At 41.0% G+C, this 17,511-nt stretch overlaps 1 protein-coding gene across 4 annotated transcripts in view; it reads left to right on the plus strand.

Moving 5' to 3' along the window:
- SNAP25 (synaptosome associated protein 25) overlaps window positions 1–17,511 on the plus strand; it is an 84,063-nt gene that overhangs the window by 63,046 nt on the left and 3,506 nt on the right. For 3 of the 4 annotated variants that reach the window (XM_061435605.1, XM_061435606.1, XM_061435607.1), the window contains exons 5-7: window positions 8,126–8,243; window positions 11,829–11,954; window positions 14,300–14,444. In XM_061435605.1, the coding sequence (XP_061291589.1) occupies window positions 8,126–8,243; window positions 11,829–11,954; window positions 14,300–14,444 (389 nt within the window). Of the gene's footprint in view, window positions 1–7,847; window positions 7,966–8,125; window positions 8,244–11,828; window positions 11,955–14,299; window positions 14,445–17,511 lie in introns of all 4 variants that reach the window. The other variant, XM_061435609.1, reaches the window with a different exon arrangement.

Below are 17,511 nucleotides of genomic sequence, written 5' to 3' on the forward strand. Positions count from 1 at the left end.
TTCTTAAACATAAGTGAGTCCCAAGAATATCTTTATATTATTCTCAGAGAAACAAACCAAGAGTGCAGATATTCCCTGCAAGACAGATCATGTTCTCAGCTAAGACATTTCAGTTATGGCCACACAGCTAAATTCTCGGCTGAACATATTTCCTAGGATAACGTGGGTTTTACCAGATGCATGATGGATAATTGATATTGAAGAGAAACACACAACTGTAAACCTTCAAAAGTAGGTGGCTTCTGCCTGATCTTAAGTGGTATATGTTCCGTTTATACTGTAAGAAGAGATTAGGATCTTTTTAAATGAGTCAACAACTATCTTCTCTGCCATTGTAAATGCATTTGAATGCTGTATATGCTGTGTTTAGTTGTTTAGATCAGTAACTGCTTTAAAATTTCTCTCCAATTTATGCTCTACTAATTTTATCTTCGCCTGAACACCGAAAGTGTTGACTGCTTCTACCCTTCAGCTGCACAGAAGTCTCAAGAAACAGTCATCCTCCTAAAGAGCCATTCCAGGTTGCCCTGCTAAATGCTTAAACTCAGAAATTCCTTATGGGATTCTTGTTTTATACTCAGGTATCAGGAGGCCATGGAACACTGAGCATGACAGCTGACCCTGGAAATGTACTGCATCCTGGGATTTTTCTGTTCTACGAAAGAAATCCCCCGATATACCCTTACCTCTAATGTGGGATGATTTAAACTTTCACTTCCATATCTCTTGTCCCCTTTGCTGGTTTTTACTGGGTTATATGTTTGTTTAGATGCTGAAAATGTGGCTCTTGGGAAAATCCAATGGGAAAAACTCCAAACTAGACAGTGAAATCTTTGGCCACTGCCTGGCAGAGTAAAGGCACAGTAAACCATCAGCCAGAGGGTCTGCCAACATTTCTAAATGGTTCATGGCCCTACAAGAGAGCATTTGTGAAAACATCCCTCTTGTTAAAGTCCCCTCACCAATCTCTCTTATGAATGACTAAAGCTGCTATTGTCCTATATGGTAGCCACTAGTCAAGTGACTATTTAAATTTATTTAAATTAATTACCGTATGTTCATCAGTGCACAGGAAAATTAAAATCATATACTCAGCATGTGTAACTGGATACACTCATGAAGGCTTATACATTGGGTCTTGCTATTCTTCTATTTTTTTTCTTATTAGATTGAGGATTCTAATGGCCCCATGCTGCTTTACTTAAGTAATATTAATAGAAAGTAAAAGTCACTCAGTCATGTCTGATTCTTTGTGACCCCATGGACTATACAGTCCATGGAGTTCTCCAGGCCAGAATACTGGAGTGGATAGCCTTTCCCTCCCCAGGGGATCTTCCCAACCCAGGGATGGAACCTAGGTCTACCTCATTGCAGGTGGATCCTTCACCAGGTGAGCCACAAGGGAAGCCCAAGAATACTGCAATGGGTAGTCTATCCCTTCTCCAGCAGGTCTTCCCGACCCAGGAATCAAACCAGGGTCTCCTGCATTGCAGGTGGATTCATTACCAACTGAGCTATTAGTAGAAATGATATCTAAACTTAGATCCCTAAGCATCCTGCCATTGGTGGGTCCATCACAAATAACCAGTCATCCAAATATCATGGCAGAAATAAGAAAGAACAATTTCTTGCCCCAACATATAGTGTGATGTACTGGAACACCTCCCCAGTCCAAAACGTTATTTCCCTCCCAGTCTCCAAGAGGAAACAGAGAACAGTCAGAAAGTAAGTTTAGGGAAGTAAGGAGCAGTCAAGCCTGAATACTGCATTGCATCAGTCTCTCAGATGTTGTTGTCCATGTCAGAATGGAATGAGGATATTGATTGCTTTCAAGCATTTCCTGAGAAATATCTTCACACAAATCATTGAAGTGCTGTGAAGTCCCTATAGTCCAAACATATTCACAAACATAACTCGATTACACTCTAAAGATTGATATTATTTGGGGTACCTACTATGTGCCATGGCACTGAAGAAAACAGACAAAAGTCCCTGACTTCATAACATTCACATTCTAAGAGGGGACAAGAAAAAGGAAAGAATGTTATCATTAGAATATCTGTGACAAAATTGTTCCATGATGTTTTTTCAGGATTTGACTTACATTGTGTATAATGATACATTCAGCCAATATTGGTAAATATAAAATAGTTTTCAGAATCAACTGTTCTGAAAGAGCTCCAGAATTCTACTTTGTTATGATCTTTGCTGTACAAGCTGCAACCCATGGCAGAAGCCCACTCTCAGAAATAGGGATTTGACTCTGCCTGTTTGTATGTTTTCATCTGGATTCTCTGGTTCAGAAATCTAACACTTGTGTACCAATTTGCTTTTATTTATGTTATTTTCTAATCCTTGGAGACACAGTGAGTGGGGCTCCTATATTTTGCTGAAAATACTAACTTGAGAAATTACTTAGGAAGGGCAAACACCTGAATGTATGTCCGCATGCCATAACCTGTGCATGTGTCAGCTTATTGGTCGAGCCCAGCATATTTGCCCTCTCTACCCAGATAGGGGAATATGGGCCTACCTGCCCACAGTCCTCTTGGTTTCAAGCACTCTGCTGGGCCATTTCAGTTCCTCTCTGGTAAGAGCAGACTTTCAGGAACCTTGTCCTGACCAGTGGGGAGAATGTGGAGCTCCAGAACAAGCCAGAATGCTGGTGGAGGTGGAGCGCCCCCAGAGGAGGGATGCTCTACTAGTCTCTCACAAGTTCAACGAGAGCAACTAAGATTCAGGCAAGATCACTCAAATGAACTTGAGAGGCTTCAGATTTTTGAAGCAATGTAGAAACAAGTATTTCAAATCATTCTTTACAATCAATGCCACCCACAGTGAACACATCAAAAGAAACCTTTACTTTCATAATTCTAGGAGAAAAAATCTTACTGCAGGAACCACTTTCATCTTCCCCCAGACACCTGCAGGTGGTAATGAGCCATGCCGAGTGGGGCCACCCAAGACGGACGGAGCATGGTGGAGAGGTCTGACGAAACGTGGTCCATGGGGGGAGGGAGTGGCACACCACCCCAGTAGTCCTGCCTTGAGAGCCCCGTGAACAGTATGAAAAGGCAGAAAGATAGGACACTGAAAGATGAACTCCCCAGGTCGGTAGGTGCCTAATACACTACAGTGGAGAAATAACTCCAGAAAGAATGAAGAGATGGAGTCAAAGCAAAAGCAATACCAACTGTGGATGGGACTGGTGATGGAAGTAAATTCCAATGCTGTAAAGACCAATATTGCATAGGAACCTGGAATGTTAGGTCCATGAATCAAGGGAAATTAAAAGTGGTCAAACAGGAGATGGCAAGAGTGAACGTCTACATTCTAGGAATCAGCCAACTAAAATGGACTGGAATGGGTGAATTTAACTCAGATGACGATTATATCTACTACTGCAGGCAGGGATACCTTAGAAAAAATGGAGTAGCCATCATGGTCAACAAAAGAGTCTGAAATACTGTACTTGAATGCAATCTCAAAAATGACAAAATGATCTCTATTCATTTCCAAGGCAAACCATTCAATATCACAGTAATCCAAGTCTGTGCCTCTACCAGTAATGCTGAAGAAACTGAAGTTGAATGGTTCTATGAAGACCTACAAGACCTTCTAGAGCTAACACCCCAAAAAGATGTCCTTTTCATTATATGTGCCTAGAGTGCAAAAGTAGGAAGTCAAGAGATAGCTGGAGTAACAGGCAAATTTGACCTTGGAGTACAAAACAAAGCAGGGCAAAGGCTAACAGAGTTTTCACAAGAGAACGCACTGGTCATAGTGAACACCTTCTTCCAACAACACAAGAGAAGACTACACATGGACATCACCAGATGGTCAACACCGAAATCAGATTGATTATATTCTTTGCAGCCAAAGATGGAGAAGCTCTATACAGTCAGCAAAAACAAGACTGGGAGCTGACTGTGGCTCAGATTATGAACTCCTTATTGCCAAATTCAGACTTAAATTGAAGATTCAGGTACGACCTAAATCAAATCGTTTACAATTATACAGTGGAAGTGACAAATAGATTCAAGGGATTGGATCTGATAGACAAAGTGCCTGAGGAACATGGACAGAGGTTCATGATATTGTACAAGAAGCAGTGATCAAGACCATCCCCATAGAAAAAGAAATTCAAAAAGGCAAAATGGCTGTGAGGAGACCTTACAAATAGCTGAGAAAAGGACAGAAGCAAAAGGCAAACGAGAAAAGGAAAGATATACCCATTTGAATGCAGAGTTTCAAAGAGTAGCAAGGAGAGATAAGAAGACCTTCCTCAGTGGTCAATGCAAAGAAATAGAGGAAAACAATAGAATGGGAAAGACTAGAGCTCTCTTCAAGAAAATTAGAGAGACAAAGGGAACATTTCATGCAAAGATGGGCTCAATAAAGGACAGAAATGGTAGGGACCTAACAGAAGCAGAAGAAATTAAGAAGAGGTGGCAAGAATACACACAAGAACTGTACAAAAAAGATCTTCATGACCCAGATGACCACGAAGGTGTGATCACTCACCTTGAGCCAGACATCCTGGAGTGTGAAGTCAAGTGGGCCTTAGGAACCATCACTAGGAACAAAGCTAGTGGAGGTAATGGAATTCCAGCTGAGCTATTTCAGATCCTAAAGATGATGCTGTGAAAGTACTGCACTCAATATGCCAGCAAATCTGGAAAACTCAGCAGTGGTCACAGGACTGGACAAGGTCAGCTTTCATTCCAAAATCCCAAAGAAAGTCAGTGCCAAAGAATGCTCAAACTACTGCACAATTGCACTCATCTCACACGCTAGCAAAGTAATGCTCAAAATTCTCCAAGCCAGGCTTCAGCAGTATGTGAACCATGAACTTCCAGATGTGCAAGCTGGATTTAGAAAAAGCAGAGGAACTAGAGATCAGATGGCCAACATTCGCTGAACCATCAAAAAAGCAAAAGACTTCCAGAAAAACATCTACTTCTGCTTTATTAACTATGCCAAAGCCTTTGTGTGGATCACAACAAACTGTGGAAAATTCTGAAAGAGATGGGAATACTGAACCACCTGACCTTCCCTCTGAGAAATCTGTATGCAGGTCAAGAAGCAACAGTTAAACTGGACAGGAACAACAGACTGGTTCCAAATCAGGAAAGGAGTATGTCAAGGCTGTATATTGTCACCCTGCTTATTCAACTTATATGCAGAGTACATCATGCAAAATGCCTGGCTGGATCAAGCACAACCTGGAATCAAAATTTCCTGGAGAAATATCAATAACCTCAGATACACAGATGACACCACCCTTATGGCAGAAAGCAAAGAAGAGCTAAAGAGCCTTTTGATGAAATTGAAAGAGGAGAGTGCAAAAGTTGGCTTAAAATTCAACTTCAAAAAATGAAGATCATGGCATCCAATCCCATCACTTCATGGCAAATAGATGGGGAAAGAATGGAAACAGTGACAGACTTTATTTTGGGAGGCTGCAAAATCACTGCAGATGGTGACTGCAGCCATGAAATTAAAAGATGCTTTCTCTTGGAAGAAAAGCTATGACCAAACTACACAGCATATTAAAAAGCAGAGACATTACTTTGCTGACAAAGGTCCGTCTAGTCAAAGCTATGGTTTTTCCAGTAGTCATGTATGGATGTGAAAGTTGGACTATAACGAAATTTGAGCGCCGAAGAATTGATGCTTTTGAACTGTGGTGTTGGAGAAGACTCTTAAGGGTCCCTCGGACTGCAAGGAGATCCAACCAGTCCCTCCTAAAGGAAATCAGTCCTGAATATTCATTGGAAGGACTGATGCTGAAGCTGAAACTCCAGTACTTTGGCCACCTGATGCAAAGAACTGACTCATTTGAAAAGACCCTGATGCTGGGAAAGATTGAAGGCAGGAGGAAAAGGGGACAACAGAGGATGAGATGGTTGGATGGCATCACCGAATGTATGGACATAAGTTTGAGTAAGCTCTGGAACCTGGTGATGAACAGGGAAGCCTGGCATACTGCAGTCCATGGGGTCACAAAGAGTCAGACACCACTGAGTGGCTGAACTGAACTGAAGCCAGATATGTGCTTCAATCCCACCTCAGATCAGCTCTCCAGGAAGCCCTTAGCAGTTCCTCCAATGGGGTTGTCATCCCTATTCTGTCTGTTCTTAATGTGCTTCTTGTTTTGAAGATACTGGGCTCCACTTCCCCAAACCAATCTCTCATTTGATAGTTATTTTGATCTATAGACTAATTTATTGCATTCCTTAAGGAAACTGAAATGAAGTGTTTGGAAAAGTACTGAATTCTCTGGAATGTAAAGAGTTGTCAGCCATCCATTTTTTTAGCCCCTTCAAGAATTTTCTTAAAGATATGACTATACCTATATTTATTCAGCAAAGTTTGCCAGCACTACACTGTTATTTCCTGTGGCTATCACATACTAGATAAACATTCTGTTTTCCCCTGTCTCTTGAAAAGCAGAGCAGAGACAGCAGATTCCTAATAAGCTGAATTCTGTTCCTTAGCCCCACAAAAGACAACACAATAGCTTCTTATTTTCCAAATGGACAAGCAGTCTCTCCAGTTTGGAATGACAATTTAATGTGAAATTGTTTTTAAGTAATTATTTATGCCCTTTTATACAGGGAAGTTTTTTTATACCAGTTTTATTCTAATCATGTCTTTCTTCCCAGAGGTATAGGCATGCATGCATGAAAATACAGTTGAAAAGAGGAATTGAAGTGTGAAGGTTTTGTAAATAGCCGGCCAGGACATCCCACTGCTGCCTTAATGGTCTTATGTGCTCAGTCGCTATGCCGTGTGTGACTCTTTGTGACCCCATGTACTATAGCCCACCAGGCTCCTCTGTCCATGGGATTTTTCAGGCAAGAATACTGGAGTGGGTTGCCATTTCCTTCTCCAGGGATCTTCCCGACCGAGAGATAGAACCCTCATCTCCTGCAACGGCAGGCAGATTCTTTGCCACTGAGCTACCTGAAAAGCTGAAAAGTCATAAAAGCTGTTTTAAAAATCACTTCATGGAACTTATAGTTTACTCAGTTTAATGACACCACTTTTGAAAAATTAATCAAGTTGATGAGTGTAACCCTGGCAACCTAGAAGTATGATTTGTTTTTATGGCCATCAGTCTATGTCTTAAGATACTGTCTAAAGTCAGCTTTCCTGGCAGTGATGACTTAGTACTGTTTCATGTTCCAATCCATTGCCTTTCTCCAAGAATTTAATGGTCCAGTACCTGTAATGTTGCTGTGCTGATATTGCTTTTCTTACAGCTTCTATGAATTGAATATTAAAAACCAAAAACTGCCTATGGCCTGCCTTTGGCTAGACAGCCATTCCTAGGGGGAAAAAAAGATATGGTACCCATTGCTAATTATCACTATAGTTGTTCTTTTTCCCAAAGGAGAAAGTGGATTATTTTCTATCCTTAGCTGGTTGGGGATGCTAAAAACCAAAAGAAAGAGGTGTTTTAAAGTTGAAGCAGACACTTTCTCTAGTACCATTGCATTTGAATGCCTAAAACATAAACTAACACCCTATTTTCTTTCTCTTGGGTTTCACTGGTGTCTGAGTAAGTGAATACGCTGTGCTGTTTTCCTGGACATTCAGAATCAAGCAGGCTTACCTACCCCACCCCATCATGTCTGAACTGTAAACTATATGAGCATCACTTTTCATTTTCTTCCATCCCTGGCTGCATAGGGCATCAACAGCCGATTCTAGCAATGCATCTCCTCAGACAATGCATTGTAATAGCTCTCCCTCTTTTTCAAATTCCGTTTCATTTCTCATGTTCTGTTGAAAACCCCCAAAAAATTCATTCCACACTGTCATCCCTTTGTCCTAACCAGAACAACTCGATCGTGTTGAAGAAGGCATGAACCATATCAACCAAGACATGAAGGAAGCTGAGAAAAATTTAAAAGATTTAGGGAAATGCTGTGGCCTTTTCATATGTCCTTGTAACAAGTAGGTACTGGGTACCAGCTCTAATCTGTGGCGTCCAGTTTTCTTTCTTTCTTTTTTTTTTTTTTAATGTCAAAGTGAATGTCTGAAGTTTTGTCTTTTTTTTCTTTGTCCTTTTCCATCCGCTTCATTCTGTGGGGATAAAATACTTGTGTTTAATCAGAACAACTGGAACGCATTGAGGAAGGGATGGACCAAATCAATAAGGACATGAAAGAAGCAGAAAAGAATTTGACGGATCTAGGAAAATTCTGCGGGCTTTGTGTGTGTCCCTGTAACAAGTAGGTGCTGCCTGCCTGCCTGAAGCTTTGATTTCCCAAGGCCCATCTCCAAGCCTTGACAAGCTCATTCCTGCTGGGTGCAAAGGCAGGATGAGTATGTGGCATGCAGAACAGATCAATACCGTCTCTAATGCATTCATCTCATAGCATAGATGATATTAGTGGGAGTAAACTGTTGATGCATTAAAAATCAGGCATACTACAGTGAAAGCTTCACTGTCAGCAACTTTTATTGATGAACGTTTCAACATTTTCCAGAAAGTGTACCTCAAGACAGAGACTAACCTCAAGAAAGAGGCACCACCCAGGGAATTTTATGTTCTCTAAATCCCAAAAACCAAAATTGCAGATTTAGAAAAGACTGGGGGTAAGTTTGGAAGTTGAGATACACATATGTATCAAGGTTTGATTTTTCAGAAGCAAAAGTAACAGGTAATTTGGCCCAAACAAGCATTCCATAAGTTAGAGAGTAAGACAGAGATTCACCCTTTCAATTGCCCACCAGTTACCAAATCTGGTCAGCGGTTAGAACATAGATGCCGCAGCTGCACCCAACGCAGAGGCAAAGAGTCCTTCAGCAAGAAGTGCTCACACCTTAGCAAATTGGACCCATCCCTCTCCAATTCTTCCTTTTGGAAGATCTCCCGTACACTGGCCGAAATGTTGAAATGTGTAGATTTTGCATGCACAACATCACAAAACATTCAACTGTTAAGGTTCTGCAACGCTTTTTTGGAATGTAGCAGAAATGTGACATGTGGTTATAAAGGTTTGCAACAGAAGGAACCTGAAAATTAGTGTTCTGGAAGGTAGTCTTATTTGACTAGCAGTGGGGAAAAAAAAAAAAAATGCATGAGCGGATTGTCCAACATGCATTTGGAAAATTAAACCCATTACCCGATTCCCCTCACCCCTCCTACTTCCCTTTGAACAGAAGCCTTTTTCTAAAAGCTCTCCTGATCCTAGCTTTTAGAATAGAAATCGATGTCATTTCTAGCTGATTATATGACCATTCACATCCTTTAAACTTTGAGGCTGATTTAAAATATCCCACTTCCTGTTTAGGAGGGGAGGGGCTCAATTTACAAATAAATTTAAGTGTTTTTTTTGTTTTTAAAGAATGATCTACAGTAAAACCTGATTAACTGGAATCTAGCTAACTTGAACCTTCAAGTATATTTATATTTGTGTTCGTTTTGACTTTTAGCAAAAAGAGGCAAATAAACAAAGGGGAAAATCCCATCAGGGATTTAACAGCATTTCTCTTAAAGGTCAGTCTAGGCAGTTTGCATTCTCTTGCTCAGTCTTCATTCTGTAAGTTCCACATCCAAGCGGACCAAGCAATGAAAGCTGAGCTGCAGAGGAAAGGCAAACAGACATATCAAGAGAAACCAAAACCAAGGAATGCTTTGATCATGTTCCCTGCCCTAAGACTCTAAGGCAGGAAAGTGGCTCAAGAGTCTAACAGAGAGTCAGCCATCACTCTTGATACTAAATTTACCTCCATGGCCCACTGTGTTAGGAAAGTCCTATAATTCACCAAAATAGCATTCCAGTTAGTCAAGATTTAACTGTTCATCATTTTCAGTGGCCACTTGCCCCCAGGTGAGATGTCTACCTATTTTGTGATGAATTTCATAGATACATTTTCCCCATCCACCAACTGTGTGGACAAAGGGTGGAGGCAGGCCCCCCTCCCTCCCTGTGACAGATTCTAATGCTCAGATGAAATCACGACCCCTGGGAATTCCACGTACTAGTTGGCACTAATTCCTTATTACACAAGAGACCCTAACTGAGCTTCAAAGCTTGACTGAAGTGTTCCCTATTGTGTGTAAATAATGCTTTAAAAACCATGTGTCACAGCACAGTGGCTGGTGGCGCCCTGCACTCTCTGGGGGCTTCGCCCTGTCTCGGCATGTTTCAAGGGACTATGGTAGATGTCCCGCAGTTATGTGAGTCTATGTGCAGCATTGTGGGTGCAGTGATTTGCCTTCGTTCAGAAACGCAAACTTTCCCACTCCCTTGACTGCCAAAGATGGTACACAAGACATTTTACATAGCAGAAAGCATCACAAGGTCCATATAACTTCTGTTAATGTAAGGAGGGAGGGGATGGGGATTTGGAAAATAACAAAAACAAAGCCATACTCTAAACTCTATTAAATTCATTTTTGGATCCTGTCCCACTAAGTGGCCCTGGCTCTTTAGAGCAGTGAATTCTGACTGCTTGAAGGCTATGGCATTATACATTAGATGTGGGAGTTGCTGAATTTCCATCTGTACAATTTTCCAATTTGTCTCTGGGGTTTCTTGGTCCCTAATCTTCAAATATTAGTCTTAGTGCCAGTTTTAATAGATGGCTATGGTCCTCCAGGAAAAAAAAAAGGTTAAATTCTGGTGTCGTATAATAGAGAATAGAAAATGTGAAAACAGGACCCAAAGAAGTTCTGTTCTTGGACTAAAAAGCGTGTGGCTTCTACTATGCAAAGAACATAAAAACATCTTTGATTGCTCAGTTAAAATACACCCACCAAAATATGCTGCACACGTGTCTATTGGGCACAATAGGTATGCCTGGATTTTAAGTCTCTCTCCAAGGCAGCTCAGTGAAATATAGCCCACAGAGACCACACCAGTTCCATACCACTTTCCCCTACCACATCCCAGGATAGTTTGAAGTAGGCAGCTATAACCACTCCCGTCCTGTCCCTCAGTCCAACAAAGAAGCTATTGAACCTGCGTTTCAAATCCTCATGAAGGCTATTACTGTCCTGCTACTGCCTTTTTTGAGAATGGTCAACTTCTGGAGTAGTTTGGCTTAAATGAGAATGCTTCACTTTCTACTCATGCCTGTAGCTGGTGCATGAAGAAGATGTAGAGGGATTTCCCTTTTTGGTGCTAGATGGCTTGTTCTCTCTTCTATTTTCCTGCATTCATTTCACTATGCCTCTTTTACTTTTTGTCTCTGTGGACAAAGGTTTGTACATCGACTCTGGATGTATGGTGACTGTTTGGAAGTACCGATATATTATCTAATTCAAATCACTCTAGAGGCAACTCAAAGACCATCACCCTTGGCCAACCACCAATCCTGTATGTTCTCCATGCAGAGTGAGAATGCTTGGTTCTGCACATGCATTGGGGGAAAACAATTAAAACGGGAATCTTTGCATGATGGTGTGTAAAAACTCGGTCCAGGATGTTTTTCTTGATGACAGTGTGTTGCTGTGGTGTGATAGACACACTCTACTTGGCAGTCTTGTTTTGTGTCTGTCTGCCAGTATGTTTTTTTCTGTGTTTTGTGTCTCCAAATATAACCATGTCATTGAAATAGAACTGAATGTCCTCCAACTACGTTAATCCTTGTCTTAAATCCAACTAAACTAACTAAAATGAAATCCTTAGTAGCTGAGGCTTGGTGGTGGCCAACTGTTTGGGTCTGGATTATGATATATCGGTATTCTCTAATGCCTCGAATTAAAACTCATTCGCTTGGTTCGGTTCTGAGCTTGAAGAGGTAATGATTGTTGTGAGCTTGATGCACCGCCCTTTTGCTCGTCACTCACCCTCTTTTTTGCATAGGCTTAAATCAAGTGATGCTTACAAAAAAGCCTGGGGCAATAATCAGGATGGAGTTGTGGCCAGCCAGCCTGCTCGCGTGGTTGACGAACGGGAGCAGATGGCCATCAGTGGTGGCTTCATCCGCAGGTGAGCCTTGTGCAGCTGGCACTATAGCAGTTGCCTACTTTTGAGTGACAAACCACTCCAACCTGAGTGGTTTTAAAACAACACTGGGAAGTTCCCTGGCAGTCCAATGGTTAGGACTCGGTGCTTTCACCATCATGCTCTGGGTTCAATCCCTGCTCAGAGAACTAAGAGCCCACAAGTCGAGTGGTGCCACCAAAAAAAAAAGAAAAAAAAACACCATTTTTTTTTTTTAACTTCTGAATCTCTGTGTTGACTGAGCAGGTCTTCTGAGAGCATCTCCTGGGCTTGCTCATTACATGCAAGTGGGTGCAAGATGATCTAAGACAGCAGTGCTTCCTTGTCTGGTGACTGGCTGGGGCCGTGGGTATGAGGCGTCCCTTCTCTTCTATGCGACCTCTCCCCAGGCAAGCCCATGGTTCTTGTGTGGTGGTGACAGCACCAAAGGGTAGGCTCCCACGTGCAAGCACTTTTCAAGCCTTTGCCCACATTTCACTGGACAAAGCCAGCCACATGACCACATCCAGCATCAGTGTGCAGTAAACAATGTTTCACTCCATGACTTTGATTGGACAGAATTTATGAGATTATGTACAGAGATGTGGGCAGGGTCGATAATAAGGAATGGTGAAACATCTATGAACTAGCAATGGCAGGAAGGATACTAAAGGGACAGGAGAGAACTGTCACCGGAGCCCAACAGTAATTATGGCTGTGGGAAGAGGTTGAGATCAAGAGAATCTCTAGAAGTGAAATCCAGGTGTCAGTAGTTTTTAGAGCCCCTCAGATTTTAATATGAATAGAAGGCTGAGAACTACGGAACCAGAAGTAAGTCGTAGCTGCTGACGATCATTTATGTAAACTTCTTTTCTACATACGAAACCTGGGAAGTGCCCCTTTAACTTTATCTGGCCTAGATTGCTTTAAAAACCCTAGAGGAGCAGTCTACATTGGGATTTACCATGAGGGATGGGTTTTAACCCCTGTGAGCAAATTTTAGCCCATCGCCATCTGTAGGAGGAAAAACCCAGACATTCTGAAATAAGTATCTACCATTTACAATAAAGTTAGTGTGGTATGTGCCCATGTCCATTAGCTGGGTCAAAAGCAGGTGCCAAGAATGAGAGAGAGTGCAAAAGGTTTATTAGAGAGCAACATTGGGGAGGGAAAGGGGGGAAGTAAGACTGGGAAAGAGCTGTCAGACCATCAGGCAGAGCTGGCAAGCAATCTACCAACTCATTGGGAACTCCACAGCAAAGTTGCTCATTGGAGGAATTCCACGGTAGGTAGAAATGACTAAGTCTTTGTAAAAAGTCTTGCTTCGTCATTGCCTGGGGCCACCTTGAGAACAAGACCTCAGCTCAAAGCAGACCTAAAGGAATGAACAATGAGAAGCTGTCAGCTAATCACACTCCTTACAACTGGGCGATGAGTTCTTTCTTTTTTAAAACAATGAGTTCTTTCTTAAAGACAGTTTGAGCAGTGCATGGATCCATACAGTGCAGGGGGTGAACTGTGGCTATATAGTAGCTATTAATAAAAATGATATGTAAATAAATTGCAATTAGAAGTTTTTTTAAGGAAAAAAAAAAGTGCCTTCTTAACTTTCAAGCTGAGTTATGAAAAAAATGGGAACTCCCTTTGGGGAAGGCCTTTTGAGAGCCAATTCCTTCCTCCCTACGTAGGCTGAAACAATATTTTATCACAGTTTTCTTCCTTGAAATCACCTACTCACAATGTCACAAAAAACCACATAGCATCGAAACCTGAGCAAGTAAAAATCGTCTTGAAAAAGTAGTTCCCTTTGGAGTTCTTGGGAGCAAATAGGATTAAGGGGCAGACTGTTATTCTCATTACTCTTCCCATTAATGTTTGTCCCAAATGGAGAAGTAGATGAGTGGAGAAACTCTCTCACTTAGTACAATAGCTTTTCTTTCCTTATAAATTTGAGTCTTGGAGATTTTGATTGACATTTCACAAAGAAAAATACAGTTTCTAACTGGTTCCACCTTCATTCTCTAACCTGGAATCCTCCCAACTAAAATGATTTTAGCCTCAAAACATGAAAATTGGGATAGTCATAAAGGGAGGAAATGAGGTGTTGGTAGAATTGAGAGAAGTGATATATTAATCTGCTTAATATGCTGTCTTTAAAAGTAGAAATTTAAGTGTTCAATAATGCATTTACAAATTATTTTCCTATCTACACAAGCTAAAATGTTCTCATATAGAACAGAGATTTAAAAAGGATCGGATTGATACCTGGAGATCAATAGATTTTCCCTAAGCTTTGGGTCCTGGGCATTTGAGTTTTTCTTACCTTCTAAAACCTCTTCTTTGATGCCCAGGGTAACAAATGATGCCCGAGAAAATGAAATGGATGAAAACCTGGAGCAGGTGAGCGGCATCATTGGAAACCTCCGTCATATGGCCCTGGATATGGGCAATGAGATTGATACACAGAACCGCCAGATCGACAGGATCATGGAGAAGGTGAGCACGGGGCAGTCAGCAGGTTTCTGTTGCTTATCACCTTCTCTGAAATAACCACCAAGGAAGCGTGAATGGCTTAACAAGACCCTCAAACCGTGACTTTGGATTCAGGCCCTGGTAGATAGACATCTTCCCCTTAATTTTCTGAGACAGAAATACAGCAACAGATAAGTAAATAATAAGGTAGAATTTAATCTAGCAGATATTCCTCAGGGCCACCTTTACTATAGGCATTGTGCTAGGCATCAAAGGACATATTAAGATGAGAAAGACACTATCTCCACTGCCAAGAAACTCATAGCCTATGGGAGGCAGTGAGCATCCAGAGGAAAATAATTTGTCAAGAAAGTTGCACATCAGATGCTAAGTCAGGTTAGATGGGGAAAGATTTCAAGGGTCAGGGGATGGGAAAATCTCACCCAAAAAGATGAATTTGAATCGAGTCTTGAAGGTTGGTTAAGAGCTTGTCAGAGATGATGTAGGAATAGAATCAGGAAATGGAGGGAAGAACAGTTATTTTAGGTTTGCCAGAAGATGAATACGAGCTTTGATTCTCTAAGTGCGGAAGCTCAAATGATAGTTCAAAAAGGCCCAGATTCCATTTCCAGTTCAAAAGTGCACATGTCCAGATCTCGAAGTAGGCAACATAATCTAATGAAATTGAGTTCATATAAGGACACCAGATGTCACACTAAGACTGAGCCGCCTAGTGTCAGAAAGAGTAGAGACAGTCAAATGGAAAAAGATAGGGTTGGGGGCTTCAGATTAGGAAGGAACAGAAAGAAGCACTGGAAAGCTTTTATAAAAAGATTTGGGGCACCCACACCTGATATTCTACACTATGCAAATCTGATAAGTCTCTGTCTTTGTGTTCCATCCCCTCCCTAATCAGTAGACTCCTAAATATTATTTATAATCTCAAGATATCCAAGTGCCAACAGGGAGAAATAGGCAAATTATGAGTTTAATGGTAATTGTGCATCTATAATCAATTCTACTTAGCTAATCTTGTATGATGTGAGTTTATTCCTTGGAAGATATTGAAGTTTTGAGCCTGAAACCCTGAGTTTCTTTTCAACAACTCATTCCACTTTGGTTGGGGGTCAAAGGGCAGTTTTTGTGTTCTCTTGAATCGTAAGACTAAATACTCTGTGTCTTGGGATCTGAGCATCCTCCACTGACTTAAGAAAGGAATGAGTAGACTTAAAGGGAGCGTTTTGCCCTGTTGTGTTCTATGCACTTTATAAAGATATTTGACTGCATAATATTTTGCCTAATCAATATTGAGCTCCACAAATGTCAGTGTAGTTGACAAAATACCTGTGCTTTGCTTACTTCACAAGTCATGCTTATTGTTGGTAAGAGCCTTTGATGTGCTAAAGCTTTTAAGCTGTGTAAATCAATAGATTTTTAGAACAATATTGAGAGTTTCAAAAAGCCCTGGAGCCAACAGAAATGGATCTAACCCATTATGGCCCAGAAAAATGAACTAAGAAATAATTGCTGAACCACCTTCCAATAGGAAAATGATTCGGGGGGAAAAAAAAAAAGAAAAGTAGCCATTTTTCTATCCAAGGACCCAATTGACTCACAGATGTAGGGAGATAAAATATCTCTAACTCAATTAGAGTCCTAGAGAGAGAACTTCTACTAAGAAAGAGGGGTCAAGTCTTTATTGACAGAGCTGGGCTTTAAGCAAGCAGTTTTCCTGGAAAGGCAGGTGGCATCTTAATCTACCACTTCACATCTCTAGGTCTATTCTTTAGGGGAAAGTTTTCATTCTGGGCCCAGTTTACTGCAAGAACCAAGACTTGTGCAGCTATAGGGTTTCATCAAAAGTCAGGCAAGTGGATAGGAAATAGCCATTATAGTTTATCTCATCCTTGGATAACGAATTGCTTAAGAAGTGGGGCAGGGGTCTAGTTCCCTTCTAATAACTAGCCTTTTTTTCCTCAAAATAAAAATGTGGATATGATTGAGATAAAACCCATTTCAATTCAGCATTGCCCCAAATGATACATGTTACATGATTATTAGTAGACTTCCACCTTCTTTTGCAAATTCTTACTTCTGATCATAGAAAATGGTGTGCAAAGATCTGCATATCCAGGATTAAAATCATACTGTAGGACTAAAGAGAATCTTCTGTTTCTCCCATATTCTCTCATGACCCAAACAACAACCCTCACCCAACCCCACCAATCATGATCCTTTCTCATCACTTCAATTAGTAGTGAAGTTTTGGGAATCCAAAATAATGCAGTCTTCAGTACATTCCTATGGACTGTCAAGAAATTACTTTGTCCATTTGAAAACCCTGTTTTCTGATTTAGGGTATTTATAAATAGGCAGTCTTCTAAGGCTGGAATTGTATGATTCTTTTAGAAATCTATTAAAATGGGGCAAGTTTCTGTCAGGTCTTTATGGGAACTGTTGCTAAGGAAACAATAATGTTCAAACTTGGATTTAAAATTGTCAGTGCAAGATGCAAGGCACACATCACATCTTTACTGTTAAATACAGTAAAGTTGAAGATTGAGCATTGCTCACAGTCTCCCATCAGTATGGAAGCATGGCGTTTGAAAACTAAGATCTTGAGTTCCAGCAAGGCTTTCCTGCTCACCAGCTTCACGACCTGGTTCCTCATCTGATACTGGAGTGGGTTGCTATTTCCTTCTCCAGGGGAAAGATAATAAGAGAACAGTTCAAACCTGGGATCAGAACAGCCTATCATGTAAGATACAGATATCCTCTTCCAGAAGTCAGAGCTGTGCCCGAAAAGCTACTTGCCATGGTCTGGAGTTAAGATTTCCAGAGTGTTCAGAAGCGTGGGCTAAACAGCCCCTTCTACCTCTTCCGCTGGTTTTTTGGATCAGGTTTTCTCACAAAGGCAAATCATGTAATGTATCTTGAGTGTATTAGCAAGTTTAGGATTCTCTAAATAGAAATGTGAAAACAGAGATGGGATATATTGTATAAATATGTCCTACAAGATATAAATAGAGTAAACACAGATGCATTCTCCAAATACCAGGAAGACAAGTGAAAGAAGATTATCTCAGGATTT

The sequence above is a fragment of the Bos javanicus genome, chromosome 13 (assembly GCF_032452875.1).
Source record: "Bos javanicus breed banteng chromosome 13, ARS-OSU_banteng_1.0, whole genome shotgun sequence".
In the NCBI taxonomy this organism is placed as follows: domain Eukaryota; kingdom Metazoa; phylum Chordata; class Mammalia; order Artiodactyla; family Bovidae; genus Bos; species Bos javanicus.